This window comes from Marmota flaviventris, chromosome 5 (assembly GCF_047511675.1).
Source record: "Marmota flaviventris isolate mMarFla1 chromosome 5, mMarFla1.hap1, whole genome shotgun sequence".
Classification (NCBI taxonomy): Eukaryota; Metazoa; Chordata; class Mammalia; order Rodentia; family Sciuridae; genus Marmota; species Marmota flaviventris.
In genome coordinates, this window is record NC_092502.1 from 92602225 (window position 1) to 92617405 (window position 15181).

At 34.7% G+C, this 15181-nt stretch overlaps 1 protein-coding gene across 1 annotated transcript in view; it reads right to left on the reverse strand.

Annotated features, from left to right (window-relative positions):
- Adgrv1 (adhesion G protein-coupled receptor V1) overlaps positions 1-15181 on the reverse strand; it is a 521596-nt gene that overhangs the window by 311553 nt on the left and 194862 nt on the right. The window contains exons 77-80 of the mRNA XM_027927625.2: positions 12800-13207; positions 6422-6606; positions 1739-1988; positions 1045-1184 (exon numbers count right to left, since the gene is read on the reverse strand). Coding sequence (XP_027783426.2) covers positions 1045-1184; positions 1739-1988; positions 6422-6606; positions 12800-13207 — 983 coding nt within the window. The remainder of the gene's footprint in view (positions 1-1044; positions 1185-1738; positions 1989-6421; positions 6607-12799; positions 13208-15181) is intronic.

The following is a 15181-nucleotide window of genomic DNA, read 5'->3' on the forward strand; positions in this document are numbered from 1 at the left end:
TCCTGATAAACCCATCATAAGTCTACAGTATTACAAGCTACAACTGCACTTAACCTATACAACCTCCTGCATATCATAGCTTAGCTACACAGTGCACCCTCATAATTATGCAGCTGACCAGGAACCGTGGCTTAGTGTTGCAGCTCAGCATTATGAAACAGTATCATGCCACATACCATCAATAAGGAAAAAGAGCAAAATTCAAAATTTGAGTATGAATTCTACTGAATTTATATCACTTCTGCTCTATTCTAAAATAGAAGAATACTAAGTTGAACCATCTTAAGCCAGGGACCATCTGCATTAGGTTTGAGATATGCCTTCAGGCATAGGAATTTCACTTCAAAATGTTTTTTCACAGAAAAAGAAAGAGATTAACCAAAATTTTGCTGTTTTAGCAGACGGTTGCCCAACAAACATTAAATTTAGTTATAATTTTAGCTTTTATGGCTAAAACTCAATAATAAACACAATCCTAGACCTGGCCCTGCACCATTGCCTGGCCCTGCACCATTGATTGAGATCTGAGTGATAGTAACTACTCAGAAACTTGTGACCTTAGGTCAAGAGAAAAGAAATAATTGCTTTTCTTCCCATTCCTATACCTGGCTTTAATCCTAAAACATATCCAACATGTTTGGACTAGAATTATAAATCCTGCTGTTCCCTCTAAACATAGAGTGTCAGCTCCTGAACCACAAGCCCAGGTGAAAGGAAGACAAATAATGAATTTCCTTCCTTTCCAGCAAATTAACTAATGACTTCAGAAAAGTTATCTGAATTGAGCAGGACTCATGTCACAACCTACAAAAGGAGCAATAATAAATAAATAAATAATGTGCTACACACAGTTAAATCACTTGGCTGAGCCTGCCATCTGAACGATGCTAGACCATTCCCTATGCTCCTCTGTCTTATTGTAGAGATTATTCCGTGGTGTTAGGTCACTGAGTGCCATCTCTATATCCAGTTAAAAAAATAGGTTTAATGGTGCTGGTATGTGGAAGGACTAAACTCTAATCTTCAAAAGTTGTTAATAAGTACCTTGCTGTAGCCTGATTCCAAAGGAGACAGAGAGATGTCCGAGGAACAATTCTAGGCTCAGCAGCATAAATCCTGTAGAGGACTTCATTGTTGTTAGTCAGGAGTTGTGAACTTTGATCTTTCACACTCAAAGACAATACCTGTAATAACAAAAGGAACAGAAAATTCAATGACATTTTCGAATCAATGTTAAGAATGAATTTCCCATATTAAACTATATTTTATTTTCATAATAGCTCTCTGTTTTCTTCCAGTATTAATAGAGCTCACTTATCAATGCAGGATATCTGACTGGTCTTCCATCATGCACATTCTACCTCTGCTTCATTCATTCAGTGATATTCAGCTAACAGTACTCACTTTAACTATAATTTGCCAACTTTTTCAAGAGTGAGGTATACAATTGGATATTAGAGAAAGCTATATTTTGTTACTTTCCATATGTGTGTGTGTGTGTGTATCTTATACAACTCATATATTGAGTAAAATAACTCAATAAAACAGGAAAGAAACATTTCCAACTATTTTGAAACTAAACATTCTATAAATGGTTCACGAACATGAAAGACTTCTTATATTAATTCACCACATATAGTATCTGCCAAAACTCTGATCAAAGAGATGTATTCTGATCAGATGTCTGCTAAAGAAAACATGAGATTCTAACCACATAATTTTTAAAATGATAGATTACCTTGTTTTTCAGGGCAGGAAGATTGTTACCAGTTATAAACCACTGCTGACTGCTATACTCTGTAAACTGGACTAATTTACATGAATTTTTCCCAGCCATTATTTGTGCATCTGAGACATCCAATAACTTCTCTGGAATTCTAATATAATCCCCTTCCTTTCCTTCAAACTTGTGCCCATTGATTTGCTGAGGATACCAGTGAAGAGCCAGTATTGACAAGTATGGGCAACTGTCAAGGATGGTTTTGCTTCTGCAAGAAAAAATAAATAAAAAAGATTCTGCTAAAATGGCGAGTATTTACAACCATATATCCACTTAAATGCATTACATTGGGATTCTGCTCTTTATACATAACAATGACATTACCAGCCCAGGAGCACTAGGTAAAATCTGCTTTCAGTTCCTTTTATATTGATGCCCTTCAACCTCAGTGGTCACAGTGAATTAACAATAAACAATCCATGATGTTGGTTTTATTTGGTTTTCAGGTGATTGTTCTGAATTCCATCATTTTTGAAATTATCCTTGCTCAATTCCCACTCCTTCTATTCTCAGCAGATGCTCTTGATATTGCTTAAGACTATATATATATATATATATATATATATATATATATATATATATATACATATATACATATATATATATATATATATATATACACATATATATATGCATAATTATGGTTATCTTTGTCTTTGGAGTTACTTAAGCAAAACAAAATAATAGTGATCTCTCTCATTTTTTATGTTCCATTAATTTGAACATTCATCTTCACTCAACAGTTATCCCCTATGTAGTCTTCCCCTTCCTTCAATCCTTCCCTTCCTCCTACTGGAGATTGAACCCAGGGGCACTCTACCACTGAGTTACACCTTCAGTCCTTTTAATTTCTTTTTATTATTTCTTTTTATTTTTTAAGACAGGTCTCATGAAGTTGCCCAGGCTTGACTGGAACCTATCATCCTCCTACCTCAGCCTCACAAGTCTCTGGAATTACCACCTAGTTTTCTTATTTCTTGCTTTTCCTCTTCTTTAATTTCAACAACCTCTTCAACATGATGTTTCTAAAATACCAAATCTGATTCCTCCCCCCCCTCTCTCTCTCTCTCTCTCTCTCACACACACACACACACACACACACACACACACACACAGAAACATTCTGTAGCTTAAGTGGGAACTTACTTTAAACAAATAAGCAATCCATGTCAGAGATTTCTGAAGACAGGATTAAAGACATATATCAAAGTTACTAAGAAGGAACTGCTAATCACTGGTCTCAAATAGATATCTAGGAGCAGTGGTAAAGAGAAGAAGCCTCCTGAAATGAGGCACCTGTGAAGTTATTGATACCTTGCTGATTTTTCAATAAAAACCTCAAACACTGGGACTCACCCTGCAAGGTTAAAGGAAGAGTACAGGGAAAAAGGGTGTGCTGGTTCTTTGTCTTAACCTTGTCACCCATTGGTACTCATGTGGAATGAAAGTCTGAACACCTAGGATCCATGAGGTTGGAAGGGAGTTGTTACAAAGCAGGACTGTGGGGTCAAGTAGCCCTGGAAGTGAGTCCATACTTCATCATAGACTGGTGACCAATGAAAAAATAAATAAATAGAAGGGAGGCCAGTACAATAGAGGATGAAAAATGGGAGGAGGGAAGAGGGGAGCCATACTGGGGATTAAAATGGAGCAAATTATATTCCATGCATGTATGACTGCGTCAAAATGAACTGATTGTTATGGGTTACAATGAACTAACAAAAACATTTAAAAGAACTATATTATAGTGTATATATATACACTATACTTTATAACATATATATGTAACTATTATATATAAAACTCTCTCTCTCCATGTATGTGTGTGTGTGTGTGTGTGTGTGTGTATAAAACCTTTGGTGAGGATTAAGTTGAACCTTATATAAATTTCAACATTATAATGTTATAATGTTTCAATATTATAATTCACTCATATTCTTCAATGCAAAACTATGTCAAGACTACAGCAGAGGTGTACAGTTAAGATCACTTATGTTATTATTTATATCTTACTCTCCCTGATAAAAAGGCTACCACAAACCTTTTTATGTCTGTATTAACCATCTCTTTTAACTTTGCATGTCTTGGGACTTAAAAACTAACATTAAATTTTTAGGTATTCAACTGGTATTTTAGTTAACCTGCCAGAGTTCATAAAGGGACCTATAAATAAAGAGATGATTTAAATTATTATATGAGTTTTTAAATGTAGTCTTCAGAGTGTCTCTAAATTTCAATGTAATAAACACTGATGACAGCATTCATTGAGAATAAATAATAAAATTGATAAAAGTTTTACATAAACTTAATCTTAAGCAGATGTCACTCATTAAATAATGGTTATTGTTGTTTTATTCTTTTTAGTCACATACAACACCAGGATACACCCTGACATAATCACAAAAGCATGGAACAGAACTTGCTCCGATTCAGTCCCCAGCACTCCCCACCTCTGCTCCCTCCACTCCACCTATTCTTTTTCAATCCATTTAGAGTTTACTTTTTTTTAAAATTAGCATCCTGTGAATACACCCAGTGCCGGGAACCACCATGCCACATCCATGCATGCTCATAAGAAACCTCAGTCATACTCATTCCATTGTTCTTCCCTTTTCCCATCTCTTCCTCCTTTTAAATCCTCTTCTCAATCTCAACTCTACTGATATCTCCTATATTTTGATGAAATTTCCCCTTTCTCCTTTTTTTTTAAATCCCTCGTCCCTTATTTTCTATTAGCTTCCACATATCAGAGAAAACATTCAACTCTTGACTTTCTGAGTCTGTCTTACTGCACTTAGCATGATATTCTCCAGTTCCATCCATTTACCGGCAAACACCATAATGTCATTCTTCTTTATGGCTGAGTATTGTGTATCTGTGCATAATTGTATATATATACCACTCCATTGTGTACATATACCACCTTTTCTTTATTCATGCATCTATTGAAAGTCATCTAAGTTGGTTCCTTAGTTTGACTACTATGAATTGTGCTCCTATAAACATTAATATGTTGCATTACTATAGTATGCTGATTTAAAATATTTTGGACATATACTGAGGAGTGGGAAAGCTGGGTCATATGGTGGTTCTATTCTTAGTTGTTCAAGGAATTGCCACACTGTTTTCCAAAGTGGTTGCACCAATTTGCAGTCCCACCAGCAATGTATGAATGTACCTTTTTCCCCACATCCTCACCAACACTTATAATTTATTCTGGATAATTGCCATTCTGTCTGGAATTAGATGAAATTTCAATGTAGTTTTGATTGCATTTCCTTAATTGCTAAAGATGTTGAACATTTTTTTCATTTATTTGTTGACCATTTGTATTTCTTCTTTTGAAAAATGTCTGTTTAATTCTTTTGCCCATTTATTAATTGAGTTACTTGGATTTTTGGTGTTAAGTTTTTTGAGTTCTTTGCATATTCTGGATATTAACATCCTGAGGAGCAGGTAAGAAAGATCTTCCTCCATTATGTAAGCTCCTTCTTCATGCTCTTGTTTCCCTTTGTATGCAGAAGCCTTTTAATTTGATACCATCCCATTTATTGATATTTTTAGTTTATTTCTTGCACTTTAGGAGTCTTGTTAAGGAAGTCTGTTCCTGAGTCAACGTGCTGGAGTATGGGGCCTACATTTTCTTCTAGCAGGTGCAGGGTTTCTGGTCTAATTCCTCGTTCTTTGTTATACTTTGAGTTGATTTTTGTGCAGGGTGAGAGGTAGGAGTCTAGTTTCATTCTTCTACATATGGACTTCCAGTTTGCCCATCACTGTTTGTTAAAAGGGCTATCTTTTTTCCAACATATATTTTGGCACCTTTGTCTTAGTATCAGAAAACTGTATTTACATTGATTTGTCTCTATGTCTTCTACTCTATTCCATTGGTCTTCATGCCTATTTTGGTGCCAATGCCATGCTGTTTTTGTCACTATCCCTCTGAAGTATAATTCTAGATCCTATTTCCTCTGTGAAAATCAAGTTGCAATTCCAATTTCCAGACATGTTCTATTATTAGCCACTTTTATGTTGTCAAACAAAATAAAACATTTTTTAGGTCTCTAAATGCACTGTATTTTATTTTTTCCTTCTCCTCTGGCTAGCTTCTTGCCATGACACTCCAGCCCGAAGTTCAACAGAGTATGAGAGCTGTCTTTGGAAGCACAAGTAGTAGCACATCAAAACACTCCTAGGGCTGGGGCTATATAGTTCAATGGTAGAGCACTCACTTCTCATGTGTGAGGCACTGGGTTCAATCCTTAGTACCACACAAAAATAAAATTAATAAAGAAATTAATAAAAAAGACCCCTAAAGTTCAGAATCAGCTCCCCTCTTTTTGGTCCTATTCAGAGTGTATCTTCTATTCATTGAATACATAAAAGTTGGAGACATGGCTGTTTACAACTTTTAAAACACACTTTGAAATAATAAGAATATATCGCCAACAGTACTCATTCATTTTTCTTCATGGAACTGTTAGGTTTTTATCAAACAATTCACTTAATTTGCCAAACAGGTACAATGCATTGGCCAAATAATTCTGAGTTACATCATGTCAATGTCAATTTGCATCGCATGTTGCTTGGTAAACAGTGAAGAAATGCATGTAAGGTACTATTGATGTATTAGAAGATACTTACTTTTCACCAGGAGAGCCACAGGTAACATCAGTCAGCAGAGAAAAGGCAAAATCTTCAGTCACTGCTGTAAAGTGGCTGAATCCTCTTGTGTCCTTGCGCTTTGGATTAACAAGAGCACAAAGAATCTCATAGAAAAGAGTTCTGCTTTTGATACTGAAAACTTGATTTTTTCCTTCAACAGTTATCTAGAAAAAATTCAAGTATAAAAATATATACTTCAAAAATAAACTTCTTAAATTACATGTCATCTACATACTACATAAAATATTAACAGTTGTTAATGTTTACAAACATGAACCTATGAAGCATTTAAGAGAAACTGGTATTTCAAATACATACATTTGCGCTTTAAAATGCAAAATTAACATTTAATTTTAAAAAAAGACACAATAGCTAAAATATTTTCTATTTAATCTTTAATAGCCCAAATGGTCACCTGGATCACGTAACTACAATAGTTAGCCTGATGAATTAAAACAAGACCCATTTTTACACCACCCTCAAGAACATACATTCTTTTGACCAGCATATAAAGAAATAAATGCCTAGAGAATATTTTTTCATAATGGAAGTAGGATTATTTTTGTCTGTTTTTCAATGAACAGAAGCTACCATATGTCATTAAATTCTAATAATCAAATCAAGAAATTATTTTCAACCAATAGTACTCAAAACCACCTGGCATCCTTGTCTTTTTCAGAAAGTATGACCCTTCCTACTTTGGAAGACTACATTATTCATTATTGGAGGAATAAGAAAAGTAGGGGGGGAAATCATCTTCATGGTTTTTCCTTGCCAGAATGAAGTAGCCCACATCTCAACTAATACCTAAGCAATGGTGTGAAGCCACTGACTTATTTTGTTCTATTTTAATATATCTAATAAGTTCCTATTAATTTTTTAAACTCCAAGTCATCACTTTCTCTATATCCTACATTATGCTCTTCCTGACAACATACATTATCACTCTTTGCAACTTGCACATAAACTTATATTAGCCTTGAAATGACTTATCTGTTTCTCCTGCTAAAGGAGCTCCTGAGGAAGTTCTCCATATTTTTTTTTTTTTTTTTTTTTGTGACTTAGTAACATTCTAAGCTCAAAGAAGAACTCAAGATCTGAATTTATAGTAGCCACCTCAAAGATAGGAAGGCAGAATGCACAATAATCCACAGGGGAAATACAATGAAAGGAACAGAATAACAATTTAACAATGAGGAAATTACAAAGGAAGATGAAAGAACAGCTGATTGGACACTGAAACAAACAAACTGGTCATAACTAATGGAAAATCAGCTCAAGAAACTCTCCTAGAACTCAAAGAAAACGTAACAGACAAGTAGGACAAATCCCTCAGACACAAGCATACGAAAGAACAGATACAAGAAAAAAAAATACCACAGTTCTTTAATAAGCTAAAGAGACACTCCTGTCTAAAAGTTCAGAGATTACTTTCAAACAGAGGAAATTAAGAAAACAAAAAACACCAGACATATCTGGGTGATTTTTTTTAAATATTAAAAAAAAGTCATATTAGAAATCACAGGAAAAAAACATAGTAACAGAGAAACAAAAATTCAATCTGACATGAGGCATTTCTGAAAATGAAATGCCAGAAGCCAACAGAGACACAGGTACATAATTTTAAGAACTAAAAGTTATGATCCAAAATTTCTAGAGTTTTTCAAACTGTTATCCATGTTCAAGGGAAACAATTCCTTTTAGTAGAGTGCACAAAATAAAACAAAAAGGCCATTTATATAACGCTTGGTTATTGTGGGCACTTCATAGTTCTTAGAACTTTATGTTAACTTCTCTAATCTTCACAAGAATCCTCTGAGGAAAGTCCTAGTATGATCTTTGTTTCGTTTCCAGGGAAAGAAACTTATTCAGAAAGAAAATAACTTAAGTCAGCCAGAGCACAGGGTTGGTGACTAGCCAAACCCAGGAGGTATTCCTGACAGATACCTGCACTGACTCCCCAAATCCCCCACAGGCTTGTCGAAAAACACAACACAGATTGACTCAGGTCACAGACAACTTAGTTAAAATTATTGCAATTATAAAATACAAAAATCAGTCAGTAAAATACAGATTGAAATCTAAGCCAGTTAGTACTATTATAAATTATATGTACAAAATAATCTAGGCATCAAATGCATAATATTAAAAGTGTGTGTGATAAAAAATAAATACTCTGGTTTTTTAAGGACATTTTACATAAACAGCTACAAAAGAAACACCCAAATTATAGAAATTGACTTAAAAACAAGCAGAAGACTTGAAACAACCATGGGAAAAAATTAAAAACCTATCAGGGTTAAAAATAAAAGAAGCAACCATTGGAAATGGGAGATGGTCTAACAAACTTCCACAAAACAAATTATTCATATGCTCTTTCAAGTTTTCCAGAACACAAAATTAGACCTCCTGACTCATGTTTTATTCACCTCCAATTGCCAGGAAATCTAAATCTGGTAAAATTAAAATTGTAATATCAAATCCAGCAGGGTTTTAAAAGACTGATAGTGTTATTAAGGCAACTGACAGCTTTTAAAATTATTTTTACTGTATCATGCGTGGGAAAATCAGAGGCCAGAATATCATGTTATTGCAAAAATATGCCCAACCCCACTGTTGGATTTTATCTAGAAGTCTTCATATGAATCATTTAAAGCTATTGCTTTTTTTAGGACAATATTTGTATCATGCAAACATGAATAAACAACACTTCTAGAGTGTGTGATCTTATCTAAGATATTGAGATTTTAGTAAAAAAAACATTATGGAAAATAAAACAAACATTATGTAGGGCGGGTTCTGTTTCAAAGAACTTAGAAACTTAGAACTTAGAAACAGTTTTACCTGCAATACAAGATTTTATGTAACCAAGTTCTATTCAGCCCTGGCAGTTTTAGGCTGTAACTTCTGAAGCTGAGGTTTATTAGTGTCTATTAGTTTAATATGATATATATGAAAGGTTACTGGATGAAGTATAAGACTCCTTGAATTTCAGATGAGCCCAGAATAACTGGTTGCTAAATAAGTATGTCAAGTAAGTATTTTATGATGTATATATGCTCAAAATTTAGTTGTTGTTTATCTGAATTTCAAACTTAACTGGGCATCCTTTAATTTTATTGGTTAAGTTTTATAACCTTATCTATATGTGATTATCTGTATCTTCAGTGCTTTGTTTTATTATTCTTGTAGTATAATTATATAACTGTCTCAAAATGAAATATTTATTTTGTGGCATACAGTCATGCATAACTTGACAAGGGAGATATGTTCTGGGAAATGCATTGTGGATAGTTCTGTCCTTGTGAATATCATAGAGTATTTACTACCTGGTAAGCAAATACCTACATGCAGGATACATGGTTTAGCCTACTGCTCCCAGGCTACAAATCTGTACAGCATATTACTGTACTTAATACTACAGGTGACACATGGTAGTATTTACAAATGTAAACACAGAAAAGCTACAGTAAAAATACTAATAGGAATTTATAATCTTATGGCAACACCATAATGTGGTCCATTATTGACTAAAATGTTTTTGTGTGGTTCATTCATGGCTGTATTTCATCAATACACCAGAATTTATTGAACTAGGCCCCCCTCGATAGCAATTATTTTTTTCAATTTTTGTTATTACTGTAAGTAATGCTAAAATAAGCATTGCTGCCATACGTGGTATTTGAACAAATGTTCCCAAACCCATTTGTTCTGCTTAAACACAACACACATTAGGTATTTACCTAGAACAAGGTTTAAAGGTTATAACCCAAGAATTTCAGAGGTACCCCAGTTTTTTCCATATTAAAAGGAAATAGAAAGTTCCTTTTGGTAAAGCACACAACTAATCATAACTAAACAATCAAGATATATTATTTGATAACCACTTAAATCAGTGTTGATTCTTTTTAAAAAAAATATTTATTTTTTAGTTATAGGTGGACACAATCTCTTTATTTTATTTTATGTGGTGCTGATATCGAACCCAGTGCCTCATGCATGCTGAGCAAGTGCTCTACCTCTGAGCCACAACCCCAACCCTCAGTGTTGATTCTTGATCAATGGTATATAACTATCTTATATAACTTACTGAGGAGAAGGGGCAGCAGAATTTTCTTATATCTTCTACAAAACACTTGATCTGAAGTTCTCTGCTCTACCCTAAATTGTTCTTATGTATGCTTTCCCTTGTCTTGGCCAAAATCAATTTGCTGATGTCCCATGCCATTTCATCATTAGAAAATTTAAGTAACATGGGCTGGGGTCATGGCTCAGTGGCACAGCACATGCCTCACACATGTGAGGCACTGGATTCGATCCTCAGCACCACATAAAAATAATAAATAAAACAAAATAAAGAGATTGTGTCCATGTATAACTAAAAACAATATTTTTAAAAAATTAAGTAACATTATTTTCTGGAGTAAGATCACTATTTTCTAGAATGTTCTCTGTGTGAAATAACAACCACTTCTCTGCTTTACAAGCTACTTGGTATGGCCTCTTCTTCTTACCTATATACCTAACAATTTTCTTTTTTATACTTTGAGCTTTATATTTTAAGAAATATCATGGGAAATAGAATAGACATGATATTCTAAGTCCCTGCTGTAAACATTTTAAATATTTAAAGGTTGCTATGTTAGAAATATAGTATTAATAAATTCATACATATGTGATCAAAACTTTGTATACTTATATGCAAATGTGTTACTATGAAATATCTTGGTAAGAATCCCACACACACATTCTCATGTTTTCCTCTAGTACTAACTCTTTTTATTTATCTATTTTCATGTATGTCCTTGGGCTCATATCTCCATTTAACTCCATCATTTACAGAAGTGTAAATAAATAAATGGGTTTAAAACAAAACCTAGTTGGTCCACGTCCAAACCAAATTGAATGCCTAAAGTTATCTGGCCATCCCATAGCTTTTCCTTTTCTGGGAAAGTTTCCAGTGCCCAAGAGGAACAGAGAACAAGCAGTGGATAATTGTTCCTGTTTCGTGGCATTTAAACTAAAAGCACTGTGTGGATGAATACCTACTCCAAGTACTCTTTTTATTTTTTTGAATTAAATTATTTATTTATTCTAATTTGTTACACATGATGGCAGAATGCAATTCACAGAGCACAATTTTTCAAGTCACTGATTGTACATAAAGTATTTTCACACCATTTGTGTCTTCATACATGTACTTAGGGTAATGATGTCTAACTCATTCCTACTCCCCATTCCCTCCCTCCCCATCCCTTCCGTTTGCCCTTTCTAAATTTCCTCCATTCCTCTCATATTCTACTCCATCACCATTATGAGTCAGCCTCTTCATATCAAAGAAAACATTCAGCCTTTGGTTTTTTGGGATTGGCTTGCTTCACCTAACATTATATTCTCCAGCTCCATCCATTTACCTGCAAATGCCATGATTTTATTCTCTTTTAATGCTGAGTAATGTTCCATCATGAATATATACCAAAGCTTCCCTATCCATTTATCTACTGAAGGGCATCTGGGTTGGTTCCACAATTTAACTATTGTGAATTGTGCTGCTATAAAACTTGAGATGACTGTGTCCCTGTAGAATGCTGTTTTTAAGTCCTTTGAGTATAAATCGAGGAGGAGGATAGCTGGGTCAAATGGTGGTTCCAATGGGAGCAAATCTTTACCACAAGCACATCAGATAGAGCACTAATCTCTAGGATATATAAAGCACTCAAAAACCTTAACACCAAAAAACAAATAACCCCATCAATAAATGGATTAAGGAACTGAAGAGAAACTTCTCAGAAGAGGATATACAATTAATCAACAAACATATGAAAAAATGTTCAACATCTCTAGCAATTAGAGGAATGCAAACCAAAACTACTCTCAGATTTCATCTCACTCCAGTCAGAATGGCAGTTACCAAGAATACATACAAAAATAAGTGTTGGCAAGGATGTGGGGGAAAGGGCACACTCATACATTGCTGGTGGGACTACAAATTGGTGCAAGTCCTCTTTTTATGATTGCAAAAACAATAGAGGATCAAATGCCAAAGACAAGTGAACAGTTTCTGGAGAATCAGAAAGAGCCTGCAGCTTCTAACATCTGTTCTGCCTTTTTAGACTTTGAACTATTTTTTCTGCTGAACAAGATTATGCAAATTGAATACTGAGGGTGTCAAACAGGCATCCCTCATATCCAAACCAAAGTTCAGTGTCAGGTATGATGAATTCTACTCTTATATTTAGAAGTTTAGTGCTATCACAATTCTATGTATGTGATATAATAGAATGTGACTTTTGTGTTGGTTTTCTAATTTGTCAAGTTTTATTAAACTAAGTGTTTCCATTTGCAAGGTTTTCTTACCTTTTCTATTAGATGCACCACAGCACTGAGCTGTTCGTCAGTGTTCTCTGTGGCTATATTCATGTTAATGTTGTGGAGCACTCTGTTAAGAATGTCTTCATCAAGGGGCTGGTACAGCTGATCGGCAAGGCCCCAAATCGCCTGTGACTCTGCATCAGAGACAAGAGTGATGTTGGCAGTACCATATGCTTTATCAATTCTGGCTCCACCTTTTGGGCCCAAAAGCACAATCTGAAAGCGTTTAGGAAATGGACTTGAAGACCCTATCTCTGGCGTTAGGTTGACATCCAACATGGTGTTGCTCTGGCCAGGTTCAAAGACCAATGTGCCTTCATTTCTCATAAAATCCTTTCCAGAAACAGCTGGAGATATAAGAGTACGACCAATTGTTTCAGCACTCCTCAACTCCTGCAAAGGAAACAATAACATATAAGTGAAACTATGTCTCTGAACATGCCATAAACAAAATTTTATTTTGTAAAAATAAAATTCTATTTTTGTTAAATAAACTGATGGGCAATAACAAAAGTGCCACTAAAATATACGGCTTTATATGTTTTCTAATCTAATTAATAATTTGTAGAGATAAACATACATAATACAGTAATGGAGTTTGGAAAGACGGTTCTTTTGAGTGAACATATCAAAGAAGAGAACTAGAAAAGAAATGTCACTTTTTCCTCATAAATGTCTCCCAGGGTGAACACACTAAAAGTTGTGCTTTAGCTTACACATGTCGGAGAACATAAGTATGAAGAAACAAAAGAAATATTAACATTTCATTCCTACCTGGAAATTTGTTGGGGAGGTAGTTGTAAAGGAGGGAGGATAAGGAGGAGGCAGAAAGAAGGAAGAATAAACTGGTCTCTTGCTCACACTTAAATACAGGAATGTGTTATAAGGTCCTTAATGCATATACCTCTCATATTTTCAGTTTGGTTATTAAAAAGTATTCAGAAAGTGAAGCATGAATACTTAGTCAAGGAAGAACAAAAGGAATTCACATTTATTTACAACTGAGCCAACAACTGTGAAACTCATAGTATAGCCCAGGATTGCATAATATAGATGCAGAATTAAAGAGAAGGTCACTCATAGGAACTATTATTCTAGCGAAGACTTACAGAAAACAGAAGAGCTATGGAATTGATTATTTATTAATACATGGTGTTTTATGACAAAAAAAAATCGACTAAGTAAGGGAAGGGAAAAGGTCAGGGCACAATTTTTAGATAATGCTGGTTATAAAAGCTCTTGAGCTGATATTAAAAAAAGACCTCAGTGAAGTAAAGAAATAGGTTACATGATGATCTCAGCAGAAATATTCTAGATCTCAGGAGAAATATTCTAGGCAGGAAGAAGAGCAATCACAAAGTCCCTGAAGTAAGAACCATCTTAGTATATAAGAGAAGAAACCAGAAGGCCAGTGTGACTGGAAGCTCACATGAGAGGTGTAAGGGGTCATTTGGGGTGGGCACATGGTTGGAAACATGGAAAATACAAGAAAGTGGCCCACTTCATTCAATATTTTCATCAGTGTTCAGGCTGTTATCTTTATTAGTCTGTTAACAGGAAATAAGCAGAGAGGCAGGAAGAAAGGACAAGTTTTTGCAATAGTTTCATGTGAGAAACAGTGGTAGCTTGATTTAGGGTCCCAGAAGTGGAAAGATTTGAAGTACCCAGACTGGGAATGTATTTTGAATATAGAGTTAAGAGGACTTTATGATGAATTCAATGCTGGGTAAAAGGAAAAGGAAAATTGAGGATGAAGTCTAGCAGTTGGCTTTGATGAATAAGTAACTGGATGAATGATGGAAAGCTAGGGGAAATATTGTTGAAGGAGATATCAAGAGTTACTTATCATGCATGTTAAGTCTGAGATGCCTCAGACACTGAAGCAAAGATTTCGAGTAAGAAAAATCAGATACGTAAGTCCGGAAAAGGGGAGACAATTGATAAAAATTTGGGAGTTCTCAGCTTTCAGGTGGCACTTAAAGAAATAGGTCAGCATACTGTAGCCTGGAGAGTGAGTCTCGCTAGACTCCAACAGGCATCATCTAGGAAGACCTACACTGACATCAGAGAGGAACTCCCAGTGAGAAGTATTAAGAGCAGGAAAGTACCACAACCCAGAAACCCAAAGGGAACAGCATCCTTCAGGAAGAGGAAGTAATCAACTATTTCAAAAAATGAATAGTCAATGAAGACAGTCTTTTAAAAACCATCTGCAGAACAATGATAGAACAAAAACCTTACTGAAGGAAACTACTCAAAAGCTTATTGGCTTTTGTATTTTAAATGGTTACACTACATATATGTATTGAATATTATATAACAAAAATCAGAACATGTTGGATGGGTATTTAACAAACATATTGTTGA